Source organism: Mustela erminea, chromosome 11 (assembly GCF_009829155.1).
Source record: "Mustela erminea isolate mMusErm1 chromosome 11, mMusErm1.Pri, whole genome shotgun sequence".
In the NCBI taxonomy this organism is placed as follows: Eukaryota; Metazoa; Chordata; class Mammalia; order Carnivora; family Mustelidae; genus Mustela; species Mustela erminea.
Genome location: NC_045624.1, coordinates 90,501,985 through 90,522,759, shown reverse-complemented (window position 1 = coordinate 90,522,759; position 20,775 = coordinate 90,501,985). Strand labels below are relative to the sequence as shown.

The following is a 20,775-nucleotide window of genomic DNA, read 5'->3' as shown; positions in this document are numbered from 1 at the left end:
TCTGACTTTATATATACACTATTTATTTTAAATTGTGCTTTTTTTTAATCTTTCCCTTACTTTGCTGGTCTGAGCAAGTTGCTATCCATTCCATGTGTTCCCCTTGTTAACGTACAAGTTCTATTATACTTATCCGTGGCACTGATGTTCACCATCTTTTAGCAGCTTCTGTAACCAAAAACATGTGTTCCAAATATTTCTTAACGTTCTGGCACACTATTTCTCAGCTCTATCATCCTACCCATCCCCACTTCTCTAAACCTGAAAAAGAACTTTAAAATCCTGTGTCACCTCTTCATTTCAGCTCTCTTCTCTCCACTCCGAGAAGAACCATTTCCCTTCCCTCTTCTCCCTCATGCTGAAGTGTCTCTTTTCTATTTTTTGTTTGGTCAAGTCTTCTTTCAAATATTTTCAGGCCATATATTCCTAAGCATGTCCTTGAGCATACCTTCCTTTGCTTCTCCAGGTAGAGGATCCATTAGGAGGCTTCATTAGGATGCAGGGCGTATGCTGTTTCTCTTAGTGGTCTGATGGCAAGTCCCATGCCAATGGAAGAATTTTTCATTGTAAGAAACTTGTTCTCAGTTGCTGCCAACTATGCAGTTGGTGGAAGAGAACCAAGTTCAAGTCACTGGGGGATGCACTGCCTCTAACAAATGTTAACCCAATTTTAAACTAAAAGTTGGGCTGTTTTTTAGCATCACCAGTGATTCTAAACAACGTTAGTGATAAATTTACTCCTCCTTGAAAAAAATTTTGTCTAAATAATTCCTGTGGTTAGCATTAAATTTTAATAATATATGTGTAGGCTTCAAGTTGGCATATTTTTATTCCTTATCTATGTATATAGGTACTCTAGCTTATACTCTGCATGTAAGAATCAATACTAAAACAACAAAGCTATTGGCAGAATGCAATTTCTGGAGTTTACTGTGAAACAGTAATTTTATGTATCTCTATTTAACATGAATATATAGTAAAGATCAATTTTGAGAAAGCCATTGACTAATCTTCAAAATTTAAGGCTTACAGACAAAATTTGCACCTTATTATTGTGATAGACTGATACGTATATAAGTATGAATGCTTTTTTCCTTTCTAAGAAGTAAACAGTATTAGCCTATTATTTGTTTCATTTTTGGTATTAGAATATTCTTTTTTTTTCTTTTTTTGCTTATATGTTTCACAAAGGACAATTTTCAACATTTATGTTTTCTTTCCTGGCCATCATTATTTTCTTTGTTCAATAATTAGCCCTAAAAATAATATTATCATATAGAGGAGAGGGGTGTTAAGAAAATTACCTGCCTGGGGTTTCAGACACACTGAGCACATCACTGCCTGTTCTTTCTCTCTGGAAATGGCATTCAGTGCTTTTTCCCAAGATATCCCTCTGTCTGTTTTCATGCATCATGCAGGCTGAGTGACTGTAAGCCCTTTCAATTGGCAGATGCATTTATTTCTTCATTTCAGGGAATTTTTCCCCCTATTCTTTGTCGAATTATAGCTTATCTATTCTTTCTTCTCTGTATGGAATTTTTCTTACTAGCACATGGGTTTTGCCCAGTATATTCTCCACATTGCTTATTCTCTTGCTCTCATGAAGTCTGTCTCTTTTCTGTACTGTAAGCTATTTCTTTCATCTGATTTTCCAAGTCATTAAAATCAAGTCTCAAATGACTATCACACTAATTCTCCACTGAATTTAGAGTTCAAATCACTATTTTATGGTTCAAATTTGAAAGTCTCTTTTTATGTGTATGTAGCACTTGCATCTCAAGCATTATTATTAGTAGCAGTTATATACTATTAGTTATATGTTATTAGTAGTAGCATCAGTAGTACTAGTACTATTATTTTACTTAAAGATTTTTCCAGCCCGAGAAGTTCTTTCTCACTGGGCTTATGTTTGATTTTTGTGTAGATCTTCCTTTCTCTGGCTGCTAGGCTCCCTCAGGTGGACAGCCATTTTCTTTGGTTGGTTTATTGGGGCTGACATCTGGGTTTTGGTATATGAGGCGTTGGAAACCCTATAGCTGAAAGACAAAAATGGCCTCTAGGCTACAAGCAAGCAGGGTGTCACTCCTCTGTGGGAACAAATGGTAAGAGCCCTTACAGAGCTGGTCTTCAAAGGCAGGGAATTTTTCTAATTCTGCTCAGCTCCATCTTGGGCTTTCGGTAGGGCGTGGTTCAGGATGGCCCAGTGTAATCCAGTATCAACCTGGCCTTGAGGAGTTACAAGTCTGTTTGTTGGTTATCTATCCCCAGGTTCTTACCCCAGTGATTGAGCTCAGACACTTCCCTGTCAGAAGAGAAAACACCACACTGCCCTCCCCTTCTCCTTAGTTCTGAACCAACAGAACTCCAGGTCTCACCTAGGGCCAGATGCTTATGAGCACAGGTTCTCTTTGATGCTAGAAAGACAAGAAAGCTCTGGAGATGGGAGTAGAAAGTAAAGGTATACAATTCAGACCGCTCTGAACCCAGAAATACTTTTAAAGATTATTTTAGGAATTGTATCTATTATCTTCAATCTAAATGAGAGTTTTATAAAAGAAAAACTTGCTCTCTACAGTTATGACATGTATAGAGACAAATTGGTTACCAAGAATAAAATATACACTTTGTATGGAGAGAGAAACACAATAAATTATAGGGGGTAGGCACTGACATCTTCACTAAGTCACAAAGATTCAGAGCTGAAAGGAACTTTAGAGATCATTTCATTTCCTCCCATCTTTGTATCCCCAGGATTTGGCACATAGTAGGATTTAATAAATATTAAGTAAACAGAAGGATGCATAAAGAATGAATGACTGAATGAGTGAGTGAGTGAAGATTTCTAGTAACCACTTATCTGACTCCCGACAACATAGATAGTAAAACCACACCTTCCTCTTCTGTAGATTCACTGGAAAGCAAAGAAAAAAGACTCTGATGTCTGAGTTCTTAATACACAGCCTGATTAAGGAGACAAACAAGCAAACAGATAACAGACTGTGATCAAAAGTCATCATGGACAAATTTGGGATCTGGATGAAAACTATGGCTGCCTGTGCCCTGTCTTCCTGGGTCTTCCTGCCGGCCAGCCACTGAGTCCCGTGGGCTACTGCTGATGTACAGAAAGTTTTCCCAGACCTTGTGGGCTCACGTGAGTTTTTCTCTGTGGGGACGATCACCCTGACCAAGAAGGAGAGCTCTGCTCCTGTTCACAGGAGTCACCTACCTCTCCCACTCTAATTGCCCTGCTTTTAATTTCCTTTCTCCTCATGGAGGAGCCCCACCACCACCCAGGGAGGAAGGTGAGGAGGCTCTGAGATAGCGGAGAGGTAGCAACAAAGAAAGAAAGAACAGATATGTAAATCACTCGAGAGAGTTCTTGTCCTTGATCCTTTGGGTTCTGGGCTTACTTAATAGACGACAGTAGGAGTGCTTGACACGTGTTACACTCTGCTTCCAGAACACGAGCTGTGCAAACAGATTCCCAGACAAACACTCTCCCCACTGCTCCATGCTGCCTGCCTGGGGCCACTGCTCAGGAAAAACATGGGCCAAAGGGAAATGGAGCCTCTAAGTCTCTAAGTTCAGAAAAAAAATACTGCAGACTTTTCCAAAGCAAGATTAACATATCTCACTCCACAGCCACCCCGCCAATGGCCTAAACTGTTCATGTTATTATGTCGGTATTCAACAACCAGAGACAACTGCTTTTCAAGGGCGGGTGTGATGAAGACTCACCGAACATCGGCACCTGCGGGATGCTGACTTCTCTTACCCGAGCTGCCTCAATGAATGCGTCACAGAACATCTTTTTAAGAACTCAAAAGTTCCAGTATAAAGTCTGGTACCTTTTTGAGTGTGACGCTCCCCATCCAAACCTTCCCTCTAACCACTGACTATCATTCCCCCTTAAGACTGTAAAATGAAGTACTACTGTTCACTAAGCCCTGTGTTGGCAGTTGATGTAACTCTAAGCCCCTCAATCCCACTTACAACCTGGAACCAATGACTGTAGGGTCACCCTGCTACCTAAAATGTATGACACCAGTAGGAACCAACAGATATAGCTACTCAAGAAAAGCTACTACACACATTAATAAGACCACAAGGAAAGTTCTGGAGATGCCCGACAGAAAACCCGGTGAAGATGCGCCATTCATCGGGAAGAGACACATGATGGACTCTCAAGACTCCGCTCCTCTCAGCTTCCTACTCACCCACCTTCATTTCAGGCATAGCCCTGATGACTCCTGTGGTAAACTGGACTTTTTGAGTCTTCCGAGGAATAAAAGACACAATGGCAGTGCATGAAACCAGCACTATGTCTAGTCCTTACAGTCATTTTCAAATATTTAAAAACCCATTAGTGAAAATATGCAACCATTTGGTTCTTAGCAATTTATAACCACTAACTGCCTTAAGTAAAAAAGGGGAGGGCATACCTCCAATGTCATTAGTAGGACACAAGGCAGGTGGAAGTCAATGTGGGGAGATGAGAGAGGAGAGAGACCTGGCAGGAATGACACATGGTCCCAATCTACTGGAGGGCCCCAGGCTGGGAGGCCAGACTGGTGTGTCCAGCTTTAGAAAGACAAACAGGACACATTTTTCCCTTTCTAATCCTCTTGACATAAACTTTCAGGGAAATCTCAGCTTTGTTGTATGTATGGTTTTTTAGATCAACAGGAAGAAACACTTGTGCATCCAACATAAAAATGTGTGTTCTTGGGAGAGCCTGAGGGGGGCGCTCAGTTGGTTAAGGGTCTGCTTTCAGCTCAGGTCATGATCCCAGCGGCCTGGGATCGAGTCCCACATCCAGCTCCCTGCTCAGTGGGAGGCTGCTTCTCCTCCTCCCTCTGTGATCTCTCTTTCTCTCTTTAGTGAATAAAATATTTTTTAAAAGTGTGTTCTTGGATTTTGAGACATTTGGATATTACACTTTATTACCTACTAACCCAATGTCTACTGGTAGGTTTCCTAATCTCGAGCTACCTGTCCCTCTTCTTCTTCATCCCTGGAGGTATGACCACAGCAGGGTGATCTTCATTTATTTCTTCATTTTCGGTCTCGGGATTGGGCCCAGTTTCTCCCAGGGTGGGCTGTTCTTCATTTCCTTGAGATACAACTAGAATATGGCTCAGACCGCTGGTCATAAAAAGGACAAACTCTTCAAAGTCAGGCTACAAAATAAGATGATAAACTGCTTACTTCAGGCTTCTGAGATAGAAGACTAAAAAAAGAGCCATTCCCCAACCCAAGCAACATCGTCCCCCTCCCAACCACGAGGCAAGGGAATGTTCGCTCTATCAGCCCCCAGTGAACAGTCGCACATTAGAAGGATGGAAATTCAGAGCTCACAGGGACTGACCTTAAGGATGGTCTAATAACCACTCTCAAACTTCAGGATGCTTCCAAATCCTCTGTCAGGTTTGTTAAAACACCGAACTGAGAAGCCCAATCCCAGAGTTCAGGACCATGGAGGTTGAGGGGAGGGCTTTGAAAGTGGATTGACTCAAAAGTTCCCACATGATGCTGAGCCAGAGGGTCCGACCTTTTCCTGGGGCCAACAGAGGCGGCCTGAGTCTCACAGCCAGCTGACACAGTGCCGTTCACTAGAACTTTCTCTGATGAAAAATACGCTCCTCTGGGCTCTCCAACACGTGTAGCTACGTGCAGCTACTGAGCCCCTGAAACGTGGCCAGTGCAACCGAAAACTCTCAATCTTGTTTTACTTGATTTGATATTAGTGAATTTAAATTCAAATGGCCATGCGTAACTGACAGCTACCAGACTGGGCAGGAGATTTTCAGAAACTCTGTCTTCTGATCCCCAAACCACTGCCCTTTCCAATACAAAGCACTCCTTTCTTATACTCCCCGAGGCAGAAAAGAACAGAACTTGGGACATGGGCCTTCAGGTAATGCAAGGATGAAGGCCCTTCATCCTTTTTGCCCTGTGAGGGTTATGAGAAGGAGCTTTCAGCCAGGGATAAAAAATCTATAGGAGAGGCCTGGATGTTCACTTCCAGAGGCTGATGCAGGGAGTCTGAGAGTCCGTAAGCTGAACAGGGCTTCACTCCAATAAAGACCAGTCAGACCATCCGCTCTTGCTCTGAGGCTGCGCTTGAAAACACAGCAGCTTCTCTTCGTTTGTGTCTAATTTCCTTACCTGGTCTGCTATCCGTTGATAGAAGTCCCTCACTTGCTGTTCAGTGAGCAATCTCTTATCCTCCATTTCTATGACAAAGCCTGCCTTGATGATCTTCACAGAGAGAGCCGGATCCAGGTGCAGTGGGGAGCACATGTAAGACAAGGCAAGGACATTTCTTCCCTGTGTTTAACAAACCACCCAGATTTGAACACATTTCAGGTAATGACTTCAGCACGACCCATTGGGCACTAGGTCTGAAGAGGCTCAAAACTACATAAAAGAAGAAGGTCATCCTCATGCCTCCTGGTCTGTAAGTTTTCAAAGCTCAAACCAGAGACTCTGCAGTTTTTCCATTAAGGGACTTGCCCCAAAACATGAAAGAACTAAGTAAATTCCAAGGGAAGATACCGTACTTTCTGAATCAGTCACCAAGACACATGTTTATAAGTGCTTTTTAACCATCTACCTTCAAAACTGGTTTAACATTAGTTCTTTTTGCTTTTTAACATTAGTTCTTAAAAGGTTTTCCTTTGTTGAGGCTATCGCTCATAATCTAGTATATTTTACACTTTATCGCAAAAAAAAAAAAAAAACCACTATCCAAACCATGGGAAAGGCCAGAATTTAAGATTTAGCTATGCTCTGTCTTAAAAAAACAAAAAACTTAAAGACAAATCCAGTTTGCATGTCAAGTACAGTAAAATGTAACAAGGAGAAGTTTGAAGCAAATATGCCAAGTCTACTGAGGTACTAAATAATGTAATGTAAGTATAATCCAGGTTCAAAGCAACTCAGTAATTACAGTTTGACAGGCGTATCCAGCACCAGGTGCCTCCTGCTTCTGTTACGAAACTAAACCCTGTGCTGGTTTCCATTGGTCTTCTGATATGGCAGAGCACAACGTACATCCTTCTGAACCCTCTCCTGACAGTCTAAATTTGAAGATGTGGTCCATATACACTATGGAGTGTTATGCCTCCATCAGAAAGGATGAATACCCAACTTTTGTAGCAACATGGATGGGACTGGAAGAGATTATGCTGAGTGAAATAAGTCAAGCAGAGAGAGTCAATTATCATATGGTTTCACTTATTTGTGGAGCAAAACAAATAGCATAGAGGACAAGGGGAGTTAGAGAGGAGAAGGGAGTTGAGGGAAATTGGAAGGGGAGGTGAACCATGAGAGACTATGGACTCTGAAAACAATCTGAGGGTTTTGAAGGGGCGGGGGTGGGAGGTTGGGGAAACCAGGTGGTGGGTATTAGAGAGGGCACGGATTGCATGGAGCACTGGGTGTGGTGCAAAAACAATGAATACTGTTACGCTGAAAAGAAATAAAAAATTAAAAAAAAAATTCCAAATACTCAAATCATGTGTTTTTATAGTACTTAGTATCTGACAACAGAAAGTAAAACCCAAACAATCAATATTTAAACTCGATAAGCTTTCCTTTACTGTAATTTAAATATGCAGTGTGTTCATTTTTTTCGATTCAAAATATTCTCATTTTTTTGTCCTGTTGGCTGTTAGCCCATTGTCGTATTCCAGAGAGGTGAGATATTCAGAAGATATCCATAATTTACATCTCTGAAATGTTATTTTCTATGTCAAAACAAAAATATTAAGATGAATGTCACCTTCTGTCAGCGCAAAGGAGAAGAATGAGGCACAAACAAGTCAGCTGCAAGAGAAAGGGAGCAGGAGACAACAGTAGAAAAGACTGTTGCCCCAAACAACTCCTCAGTCTCGCTTTTATTAGATAGAAACAGTCAGTAACCCACAGAAGAGCTGAAGAAAGCCACACATTGGTCATAGGCCTTGTAGATAAACAAGAAGGGGGGCAAAATATGTCTCTACAAGCAGTATAAAGTTTACAGTGGAACAAGCACATTTAAAGGACTTATCTAATTAGCCACTGGTACTCTCAGGGCGGAAAGGGGAGATAACAGAAAATTGTAGCAGGCAGAGTCCGCCCTGAGTGGGCGGGCGTTCCCAGCTGCTCAGCTTCAAGGCCGTGTATCCTCCTCTCCCCCAGAGGCCTAGTTGCCAGTGTGTGTTTTTCTTACGGCCATCTCTAAATGTGCTTGGTAACTAGTAAAATTTCCCATGGGTTATATTTTAAGTAATATATTGTTCTGAGGGGCAGTTGCAGATGAACTTATGCTTAATAGAACTGCCCCAACTGAAAGAACTATATAACTTTGAAAAGCTTTATTGTCCTAGCTAATCAAAATGTACTCGAATAAGGAACAGTAAACCATGACTATATGATACTACTTTTTTAAAGTTTATAAAGTATAAGTAATCCATAGGGGGTGGGGGTGCGGTTTGATGCCCCCACACATACACACCAAAATCTGGAAGAAAAGGGCTATCCTTAGAGAGTGATATTATTAAATCAATGCACAAAAAGAAGAGACCATACAACCCATGACCATGAACCAACAACTTTCTCATAGGTTAATCAGTGATCATGCTGCTGTAGCTAAAGAAGGAGTGCATGATGGGAATTTCATCAAGGGATGACCAACCCCTCTTGGTAGCTCCTTAGGTGACCTTCTCTATTCTCCAGGCAGCAGTCTTTCCAAATTTCAATTTACTGTTGCTGTGTCAATACAAAGTCATTGTTAAAGAGTCAGCAAAGTACAGCTTGCAGTCAACATCTGGCCCACCACCTGCCTTTGGAAATAAAATTTATTGGAGCATGGCCACGCCCATTCATTTACGTACTACCTACACTGCTTTCTCAATGTGATGACAGTTCAGCAGTGGTGACAGAGATCATAGGCCCCATAAATCTGAAAACAGTTACTCTCTGGCCCTTTCTAGGAAAAGTCTGCGGATCTTTGGAGTAGAATTCAGTTTTCCTCTTACAAAAATTTATTTTAGCTCTAAAGCATACCAAAACATTAAATGCTTCCTTGCTCTACCACGTATCTAAAAAGGACCATAGGTTTGTCACAACATACAGAAAACAAAACAAGCCAGTGTAAACTTATAACAAGTTTCCATCGTTAATAACTAAGCAGGAAGAACACTTGTTATAATCCAATATAAGAACTGTAATTTTTATCATTTATATTAGACGCTGGTAGAGCAGAGCTCTTTAAATGAAGATACTTGAGTAGGTCTGACTTTTGTCAAGACAAAACATTCCAAGCCTTTGGAGGTACCTAGCACCAGAAATTTGTTATGTTCCATTTGACCCTAAATGATAAGTTTGTCTCCAAACTGACAGTCCAGACGTTGTTATGTTGCAATTAATTTAAAGTATTGTGGGGATATATCACTTACTTTTTGTTTAATCTCTTGAGATTTTCTACCAGTCACAGCATCAGGTTTGATAATAGCAATATAGTAGAGTTCATCTGGGGAAAAAAAGAGAATTTCATTTTCTTGGCATAAAGTCTAGGTAATGAAGGATTTGGCAATTAGAAATGTAAATTATTAATGTCCAGTGAGTTTTTTTTCATTGACAGCTTTGTTGTTATTATGGCACTCCAACAACCAAAGGTTCTCCTTAGAATCAAAGTGCAGTTCCTGTATTTGCATGCAGGAGAAACATTCACAAAAATTGGTGGTCCCAAGGCAAAAAAAAAAGAGTTAGGTGGGCACTAGTTATTTTAATATAATTCATATGCATTAAAATCATAGTATTACTGATGAGTGGAGTTTCAACACAAGCAAACATAACAGACTGATGGATTTCATCATCTAAAGATTTATCTACATTTATCTAAGCATTATTTTTTTTTAAAGATTTATTTATTTGTTTGTTTGACACACACAGAGAGAGAACAAGTAAGAAGAGAGGCAGGTGGAGAAAAAGGGGAAAGCTGGCTTCCCGCCAAGCAGAGAGCCCCATGCGGGGCTCCATCTCAGGACCCTGAGGTCATGGCCTGAGCTGATGGCAGAGGCTTAACCCACTGAGCCACCCAGGCGTCCCTATCTACACATTGTTATGATGAGCTTTTAGTGCACGACAACCCACTGAGCACACCGTCTCTGCTCCCTCCGAAGTATGAACACACACTCACACATCTATGCAGACAATCCAGGAGAAAAGTTTTTAACTGTAAAGTAAACTGGCATGTGGGTCATTGAGGAAGAAATTATTTTCACAAGTTTTTAGAAGAAGATGAAGGATGAAATAAGAGGAGGCTGCTGTCTCATTAGTCACAGAAGACAGGAACCCCTGGTCCTGGGTAACCTCTGAAGGCTGCAGGCACAGAGACCAAAGGGAAGGCAAGAGGAGCAAAAGGTTTGCTTGTTAATAACAGAGTCTAGTATTATCCTGCCAGTACCATAACAATAACATTGTAGTCACCAGCTTTTCTGGTCAAACAACTAGTGCTCTACTGGACATCTCTGGGCGCAAATCCTTTGCCGCTACCCTGCAGGAATTTTACTTACCAACACTTTCACTGGGTGCTTCCCCACCATCATCCTCATCTGGGTCTACAAACAGAATTTCATGATACTGTGGAAGAGAAATGCAAACAGAAGTTACATTAATATGATAGGAAAAGAGTTTTTAGAAATTTTGTTCTAATAAATATTTATAATCCAAGAGATAAAGGGTAAAGTGGAAATGTGCCCACATATATCTAACATTACTTTCCCCCATCTTTCCACTGAAATTTAAAAAAAAAAAAGGAATGTTTAAAATGATTAGGATGGTAAGAGATAATAATAAATAATCAGAAATAATACATATGGAAACTGATTAAAAACCAAAAACCTTGGAGCACCTGGGTGGCTCAGTGGATTAAGGCCTCTGCATTCGGCCCAGTTCATGATCCCAGGGTCCTGGGATTGAGCCTGCATTGGGCTCTCTGCTCAGCGGGGAGCCTGCTTACACCTCTCTCTGCCTGCCTCTCTGCCTACTTGTGATCTCCATTTGTCAAATAAATAAATAAAATCTTAAAAAAAAAAAAAACCAAAAACCTTAAAACTTAGAAAGAGCACAAGGAATAAAATAAGAAAGAAGCAGAGAGTAATAACAAAGCAATAAGTTAGAGGCGCCTGGGTGGCTCAGTTTGCTGAGCATCCAACTCTTGGTTTTGGCTCACGTCATGATCTCAGGGTCATGGGATCAAGCCCGCATTGGGCTCAATGCTCAGTGGGGAGTCTGCTTGAGATTCTCTCTCTCCCTCTCCTTTGCCCCTCCCATGCATGCTCTCTCTCTCTCTCAAATAAATAAATAAATAGAAAGAAAGCAACAGATACATAATTATCATGTTAAAGATCAAAAGAGCATTCGATGAGTTTCAAGATCCGATCCTGACCATTTCCCTTAGTAAACTGGAAACAGAAAAATACCTCCTTAACTTTTAAAAAACTGTCTTGCTCAAAACAATAACCAATTTTCTACTATAAAGTAAAACACTGGGAAGGATAGGGATGGGAGTTCCTTAATTTCTTGAGAAACCCTTAAAGTGCTTCTGTGATTCTGTTTTAACTATCTGAAAGGTTTATATATTTACATATATACATTTTTTGGCAAGAGAATGCATAATTTCAGAGTCTCAATGAAATAAAGACCTCCAAATGTATCGAAAGGACTATACTGGAAGCTCTCATTCTTATTATAATCAGGAATAAGATAATTATACCACCTATAACTTCAAATTGATCTGACTTTATATTTGCTAGACATGTGCTGTCCGATAGAGTAAAAAAAAGCCACTAACCACATAAGGCTATTTCAGCACTTGAAAATGAACTTAGTCCAAATTAAGAAGTGCCATAAGCGATAGCTCCACAGTACATTCTGAAGATTTAGTATGAAAAAATGATTGCAGGGACACCTTGGTGGTTCTGCCTTCGGATCAGGTCATGATCCCAGGGTCCTGGGATCGAGCCCCACATTGGGGTCTCTGCTCAGTGGGGAGCCTTCTCCCTCTCTCTCTGCCTGCCTCTCTGCCTACTTGTGATCTGTCTGTCAAGTAAATAAATAAAAATCTTAAAAAAAAAAGAAAGAAAGAAAAAGTGATTGCAGAATACCTTATTTTTTATATTGAGTACACATTTAAATGGGAATCTTTTAATATATAGGATTAAAAAATTAATTTCACTTTTTTTCTAAAAAAGAGAGAGAGGGAAAGCAAGCCATAAGAGACTCTCAATGATAGAAAACAAACAGGGTTGATGGAGGGAGGTGTGTGGGGGATCGGCTAGATGGGTGATGGGCATTAAGAAGGGCACTTGTCGTGATGGGCACTGCGTGTTTTATGTAAATGATGAATCACTAAATTCTACTCCTGAAACCAATATTACATTATATGTTAACTAACTAGAATTTAAATAAATATTTGAAAAGAAAAAAATAATAATAATTTCCTTTTTTCTTTGTTGCTTTTAATGTGATTAGTAGAATATTTTAAATTATGTATGTGACTCACAACATGAGTTGTATTTTTTTTTTACTATCAGACAGGGCAGTGCTAGACCAGTCAATTAAATAAGAAAGTTAAACAACAGAAGCATTCAACAAAGTGGAATAATATAAAATAAACATATTGGGGCGCCTGGGTGGCTCAGTGGGTTAGGCCGCTGCCTTCGGCTCAGGTCATGATCTCGGGGTCCTGGGATCGAGTCCCGCATCGGGCTCTCTGCTCGGCGGGGAGCCTGCTTCCTCCTCTCTCTCTCTTCCTGCCTCTCTGCCTACTTGTGATCTCTCTCTGCCAAATAAATAAATAAAATCTTAAAAAAAAATTAAAAATAAACATATTAATATATTTCTTACATTCAATTGTTATTAATTAAAACAGGATATCATTCTGTAAGAACAATCAAAACAACAACATAACCAGTGAACAGAGTATACACAGAGAAAGGTACATAGAATATAACAATTAAGAGTATATATTTAGGGGGGAGGAGTCAAGATGGCGGAGAAGTAGCAGGCTGAGACTACTTCAGCTAGCAGGAGATCAGCTAGATAGCTTATCTAAAGATTGCAAACACCTGCAAATCCATCGGCAGATCGAAGAGAGGAGGAACAGCAATTCTAGAAACAGAAAAACAACCACTTTCTGAAAGGTAGGACTGGCGGAGAAGTGAATCCAAAGCGACAAGAAGATAGACCCCCGGGGGGGAGGGGCCAGCTCCCGGCAAGCGGCGGAGCACCGGAGCACAAAATCAGGACTTTTAAAAGTCTGTTCCACTGAGGGACATCGCTCCAGAGGCTAAACCGGGGCGAAGCCCACGCGGGGTCAGCGTGGCCTCAGGTCCCGCAGGGTCACAGAAGGATCGGGGGTATCTGAGTGTCGCAGAGCTTGCGGGTATTGGAACGGGAAAGCCAGTTACAGAGACAGAGCCGACAGTAAGATCATAGCTCGGTGTTACCTTGAACCAGCCACAGGCTCGGTGAGCTTGGAGCGCGGCCGGAGGTCAGGCAGACAGGACTAACTGGGCACTGTTCACTGAGGGCGCACTGAGGAGTGAGGCCCCTGGTTCTAGGCGCCTCCGGGCCGGAGACCTGGAGGCTGCCATTTGTATTCCCGTCCTCCGGAACTCTATGGAAAGCGCTCAGGGAACAAAAGCTCCTGAAAGCAAACCCGAGCAGATTACTCAGCCCGGTCCCTGGTAAGGGTGGTGCAATTCCACCTGGGGCAAAGATATTTGAGAATCACTACACCAGGCCTCTCCCCCAGAAGATCAACAAGAAATCCAGCCAAGACTAAGTTCACCTACCAAAGAGTGCAGTTTCAATACCAAGGAGAGCAGCAGAATTCCAGAAGAGGAGAAAGCAAAGCACAGAACTCATGGCTTTCTCCCTGTGATTCTTTAGTCTTGCAGTTAATTTAATTTTTTTTTCTTTTTCATTTTTTTCTCTTCTTCTGCTAAATTTTTTTTAACTTTTACCCTTTTCTTTTTTAATGTTTTTAAACTAGTTTATCTAATATATATATTTTTTTCTTTTTATACTTTTCTTTATTTGTTTTCTTTTTTTAATTCATTTCTTTTTTTATCTTTTTTCCTTTCTTTCTTTCTGAACTTCTTTTTATCCCCTTTTTCCCCCCTCACGATTTGGGATCTCTTCTGATTTGGTTAAAGCATATTTTCCTGGGGTTGTTGCCACACTTTTAGTATTTTACTTGCTCCTTCATATACTCTTATCTGGAAAAAATGACCAGGTGGAAAAATTCACCACAAAAAAAAGAACAAGAGGCAGTACTGAAGGCTAGGGACCTAATGAATACAGATGTTGCTAATATGTCAGATCTAGAGTTCAGAATGACAATTCTCAAGGTTCTAGCCGGGCTTGAAAAAGGCATGGAAGATATTAGAGAAACCTTCTCGAGAGATATAAAAGCCCTTTATGGAGAAATAAAAGAACTAAAATCTAACCAAGTTGAAATCAAAAAAACTATTAATGAGGTGCAATCAAAAATGGAGGCTCTCACTGCTAGGATAAATGAGGCAGAAGAAAGAATTAGCGATATAGAAGACCAAATGACAGAGAATAAAGAAACTGAGCAAAAGAGGGACAAACAGCTACTGGACCACGAGGGGAGAATTCGAGAGATAAGTGACACCATAAGACAAAACAACATTAGAATAATTGGGATTCCAGAAGAAGAAGAAAGAGAGAGGGGAGCAGAAGGTATACTGGAGAGGATTATTGGGGAGAATTTCCCCAATATGGCAAAGGGAACAAGCATCAAAATTCAGGAGGTTCAGAGAACGCCCCTCAAAATCAATAAGAATAGGCCCACACCCCGTCACCTAAAAGTAAAATTTACAAGTCTTAGTGACAAAGAGAAAATCCTGAAAGCAGCCCGGGAAAAGAAGTCTGTAACATACAATGGTAAAAATATTAGACTGGCAGCAGACTTATCCACAGAGACCTGGCAGGCCAGAAAGAGCTGGCATGATATATTCAGAGCACTAAATGAGAAAAACATGCAGCCAAGAATACTATATACAGCTAGGCTATCATTGAAAATAGAAGGAGAGATTAAAAGCTTCCAGGACAAACAAAAACTGAAAGAATTTGCAAACACCAAACCAGCTCTACAGGAAATATTGAAAGGGGTCCTCTAAGCAAAGAGAGAGCCTACAAGTGGTAGATCAGAAAGTAACAGAGACAATATACAGTAACAGTCACCTTATAGGCAATAAATAGGCACTAAATTCTTATCTCTCAATAGTTACCCTGCATGTTAATGGGCTAAATGCCACAATCAAAAGACACAGGGTATCAGAATGGATAAAAAAACAAAACCCATCTATATGTTGCCTCCAAGAAACTCATTTTAAGCCCAAAGACACCTCCATATTTAAAGTGAGGGGTGGAAAAGAATTTACCATGCTAATGGACATCAGAAGAAAGCAGGAGTGGCAATCCTTATATCAGATCAATTCAATTTTAAGCCAAAGACTATAATAAGAGATGAGGAAGGACACTATATCATACTCAAAGGGTCTGTCCAACAAGAAGATCTAAAAATTTTAAATGTCTATGCCCCCAACGTGGGAGCAGCCAAATATATAAACCAATTAATAACAAAATCAAAGAAACACATCAACAATAATACAATAATAGTAGGGGACTTTAATACTCCCCTCACTGAAATGGACAGATCATCCAAGCAAAAGATCAACAAGGAAATAAAGGCCTTAAATGACACACTGGACCAGATGGACATCACAGATATATTCAGAACATTTCATCCCAAAGCAACAGAATACACATTCTTCTCTAGTGCACATGCAACATTCTCCAGAATAGATCACATCCTCAGTCCTAAATCAGGACTCAACCGGTATCAAAAAATTGGGATCATTCCCTGCATATTTTCAGACCACAATGCTCTGAAGCTAGAACTCAACCACAAGAGGAACTTTGGAAAGAACCCAAATACATGGAGACTAAACAGCATCCTTCTAAAGAATGAATGGGTCAACCAGGAAATTAAAGAAGAATTGAAAAAAACCATGGAAAGAAATGATAATGAAAATACAACGGTTCAAAATCTGTGGGACACAACAAAGGCAGTCCTGAGAGGAAAATATATAGCAGTACAAGCCTTCCTCAAGAAACAAGAAAGGTCTCAGGCACACAACCTACCCCTATACCTAACGAAGCTGGAGAAAGAACAAGAAAGAAACCCTAAGCCCAGCAGGAGAAGAGAAATCATAAAGATCAGAGCATAAATCAATGAAATAGAAACCAAAAAAACAATAGAACAAATCAACAAAACTAGAAGCTGATTCTTTGAAAGAATTAATAAAATTGATAAACCCCTGGCCAGACGTATCAAAAAGAAAATAGAAAGGACCCAAATAAATAAAATCATGAATGAAAGAGGAGAGATCACAACTAACACCAAAGAAATACAAACAATTATAAGAACATACTATGAGCAACTCTACGCCAACAAATTTGACAATCTGGAAGAAATGGATGCATTTCTAGAGACATATAAACTACCACAACTGAAGCAGGAAGAAATAGAAAACGTGAACAGACCCATAACCAGTAAGGAGATTGAAACAGTCATCAAAAATCTCCAAACAAACGAAGGCCCAGGGCCAGATGGCTTCCCAGGGGAATTCTACCAAACATTTAAAGAAGAACTAATTCCTATTCTCCTGAAACTGTTCCAAAAAATAGAAATGGAAGGATAATTTCCAAACTCATTTTATGAGGCCTGCATCACCTTGATCCCAAAACCAGACAAGGAGTCCATCAAAAAAGAGATTTACAGACCAATATCCTTGATGAACACAGATGTGAAAATTCTCACCAAAATAGTAGCCAGTAGGATTCAACAGTACATTAAAAGGATTATTCACCACGACCAAGTGGGATTTATTCCAGGGCTGCAAGGTTGGTTCAACATCCGCAAATCAGTCTATGTGATACAACACATAAAGAACAAGAACCATATGATACTCTCAATAGATGCTGAAAAGGCATTTGACAAAGTACAGCACCCCTTCCTGACCAAAACTCTTCAAAGTGTAGGGATAGAGGGCACATACCTCAATATTATCAAAGCCATCTATGAAAAACCCACCACAAATATCATTCTCAATGGAGAACAACTGAAAGCTTTTCTGCTAAGGTCAGGAACACGGCAGGGGTGTCCATTATCACCACTGCTATTCAACATAGTACTAGAAGTTCTAGCCTCAGCAATCAGACAACAAAAGGAAATTAAAGGCATCCAAATCAGCAAAGAAGAAGTCAAACTATCACTCTTCGCAGATGATATGATACTATATGTGGAAAACCCAAAAGACTCCACTCCAAAAATGCTAGAACTTATACAGGAATTCAGTAAAGTGTCAGGATATAAAATCAATGCACAGAAATCAGTTGCATTTCTCTACACCAACAACAAGACAGAAGAAAGAGAAATTAAGGAGTCAATCCCATTTACAGTTGCACCCCAAACCATAAGATACCTAGGAATAAACCTAACCAAAGAGGCTAAGAATCTATACTCAGAAAACTATAAAGTACTCATGAAAGAAATAAGGAAGACACAAAGAAATGGAAAAATGTTCCATGCTCCTGGAATGGAAGAATAAATATTGTGAAAATGTCTATGCTTCCTAAAGCAATCTACACATTTAATGCAATTCCTATCAAAGTACCACCCATCTTTTTCAAAGAAATGGAACAAATAATTCTAAAATTCATATGGAACCAGAAAAGACCTCGAATAGCCAAAGGGATATTGAAAAAGAAAGCCAACGTTGGTGGCATCACAATTCCGGACTTCAAGCTCTATTACAAAGCTGTCATCATCAAGACAGCATGGTACTGGCACAAAAACAGACACATAGATCAATGGAACAGAACAGAGAGCCCAGAAATAGACCCTCAACTCTATGGTCAACTAATCTTTGACAAAGCAGGAAAGAATGTCCAGTGGAAAAAAGACAGCCTCTTCAATACATGGTGTTGGGAAAATTGGACAGCCACATGCAGAAAAATGAAATTGGACCATTTCCTTACACCACACACAAAAATAGACTCAAAATGGATGAAGGACCTCAATGTGAGAAGGGAATCCATCAAAATACTTGAGGAGAACACAGGCAGCAACCTCTTCGACCTCAGCTGCAGTAACATCTTCCTAGGAACATCGCCAAAGGCAAGGGAAGCCAGGGCAAAAATGAATTATTGGGATTTCATCAAGATCAAAAGCTTTTGCACAGCAAAGGAAACAGTTAACAAAATCAAAAGACAACTGACAGAATGGGAGAAGATATTTGCAAATGACATATCAGATAAAGGACTAGTGTCCAAAATCTATAAAGAACTTAGCAAACTCGACACCCAAAGAACAAATAATCCAATCAAGAAATGGGCAGAGGACATGAACAGAGATTTCTGCAAAGAAGACATGCAGATGGCCAACAGACACATGAAAAAGTGCTCCAAATCACTCAGCAACAGGGAAATACAGATCAAAACCACAATGAGATATCACCTCACACCAGTCAGAATGGCTAAAATCAACAAGTCAGGAAATGAGAGATTCTGGCGAGGATGCGGAGAAAGGGGAACCCTCCTACACTGTTGGTGGGAATGCAAGCTGGTGCAACCACTCTAGAAAACAGCATGGAGGCTCCTCAAAATGTTGAAAATAGAACTGCCCTATGACCCAGCAATTGCACTACTGGGTATTTACCCTAAAGATACAAACGTAGTGATCTGAAGGGGCACATGCACCTGAATGTTTATAGCAGCAATGTCCACAATAGCCAAACTATGGAAAGAACCTAGATGTCCATCAACAGATGAATGGATCAAGAAGATGTGGTATATATACACAATGGAATACTATGCAGCCATCAAAAGAAATGAAATCTTGCCATTTGCGACAACATGGATGGAACTAGAGCGTATCATGCTTAGTGAAATAAGTCAAGCGGAGAAAGACAACTATCATATGATCTCCCTGATATGAGGAAGTGGTGATGCAACATGGGGGCTTAAGTGGGTAGGAGAAGAATCAATGAAACAAGATGGGATTGGGAGGGAGACAAACCATAAATGACTCTTAATCTCACAAAACAAACTGAGGGTTGCTGGGGGGAAGGGGATTGGGAGAAGGGGGGGTTATGGACATTGGGGAGGGTATGTGCTTTGGTGAGTGCTGTGAAATGTGTAAACCTGGCAATTCACAGACCTGTACCCCTGGGGATAAAAATATATTATATGTTTATAAAAAATAAAAAAATTAAAAATTTAAAAAAAAAGAAAAAGAGAAGAAGGCACAAATAAATTATCTTAGGAATAAAAAAAGATGATGCAGAGATTAAATTGATGAGGGTATTATGAATAAAACATGTATGCCAGGGGCGCCTGGGTGGCTCAGTGGTTTGGGCTGCTGCCTTCGGCTCGGGTCATGATCTCAGGGTCCTGGGATCGAGCCCCGCATCGGGCTCCCTGCTCCGCAGGAAGCCTGCTTCCCTCTCTCTCTCTCTCTCTCTCTCTGCCTGCCTCTCTGCCTACTTGTGATCTCTGTCTGTCAAATAAATAAATAAAATCTTTAAAAAAACAAACAAAAAAAACATGTATGCCAATTAAAAAAAAAGAGTATATATTTAGGAGTTACTCTGCCTGACATCCAATTCTGGTTTCAATACCTACCAGCTGTTTGTTTTGGGGGAAATGACTTAAGATTTTTAAATCCCTTATTATTTGTAACTATCTCATAAGATTTGGGGTTTTTAAAGATTTTATTTATTTATTTGACAGAGAGAAACAGCAAGAGAGGGAACACAAGCAAGGGGAATGGACAGGGAGAAGCAGGCCTCCCACTGAGCAGGCAGCCGGATGCACCGCTCAGTGCGGAGCTTGATCCCAGGACCCTGGGATCATGACCTGAGCCACAGGCAGATGCTTAACAACTGAGTCCCCCAGGTGCCCCATCTCTCATAAGATTTCTTGAGATTCCCATTCAAGATGGCAATATAAAAGGCTGAACTTAACTTCCTCCCATAAATGCATCAAATCTACAGCTCTATATAAAAAAAATTTTCCCCTGAAAGAAATCCAGAGAAAGGCTAAGCAACTGCCATATGTCAGGCGAATGAGGGGCGGGAAAAAACCCATATTGAAACGGGTAGGAGAGTAGAAGAGTTTCAGACACAACTTCACCATCAACTTCACCATCACCACAGTGACACACAGTTGGGTTTAGACTCACCCTATTATGTGCCAAATTTCAAGACTTCCATTTGAGAGCTAGGTCCCCCAAATCCCTACCTCTGAAAGCCAAATACAGTTTGTGTCCATGAGTCCCAAAAGGCGAGAGTAAACAAACAGATCTTAACAGGCTGATAAGGACAGGCTGCGGCTATCCCATCAGGACTCGGTGCACAGGCAACTCACTGACGCTCAGTTTTCTCTGAAAGAAGCCTATTTGAAACTCTCAAAAGCTGTAGGCTAAGAGGCAAGCTCATAAATGAACACAGATCCTCTCCAAACAGGGAGGAAGACAGGTACCAGGCACGATCTTGGCACCTTCCCTCTTGCCCTGCAGAAGGTGGGTGATGTCCATGGCTTGAGCACACATCTGGCAACCTACCCCAGCCTTTGTGGGTGCTCCCAAAGGACACATCCCTTACAGCCTGACTACAGCGGCCATCAGAG

The 20,775-nt window shown here is 40.6% G+C and overlaps 1 protein-coding gene across 5 annotated transcripts in view; it reads right to left on the bottom strand.

Annotated features, from left to right (window-relative positions):
* Nucleotides 1-20,775, bottom strand: part of NME8 (NME/NM23 family member 8) — a 62,142-nt gene that overhangs the window by 19,396 nt on the left and 21,971 nt on the right. For all 5 annotated transcript variants that reach the window (XM_032305537.1, XM_032305538.1, XM_032305536.1 and 2 more), the window contains 4 exons: nucleotides 10,563-10,629; nucleotides 9,444-9,517; nucleotides 6,169-6,261; nucleotides 4,993-5,180 (listed from right to left, as the gene is read on the bottom strand). In XM_032305537.1, the coding sequence (XP_032161428.1) occupies nucleotides 4,993-5,180; nucleotides 6,169-6,261; nucleotides 9,444-9,517; nucleotides 10,563-10,629 (422 nt within the window). The remainder of the gene's footprint in view (nucleotides 1-4,992; nucleotides 5,181-6,168; nucleotides 6,262-9,443; nucleotides 9,518-10,562; nucleotides 10,630-20,775) is intronic.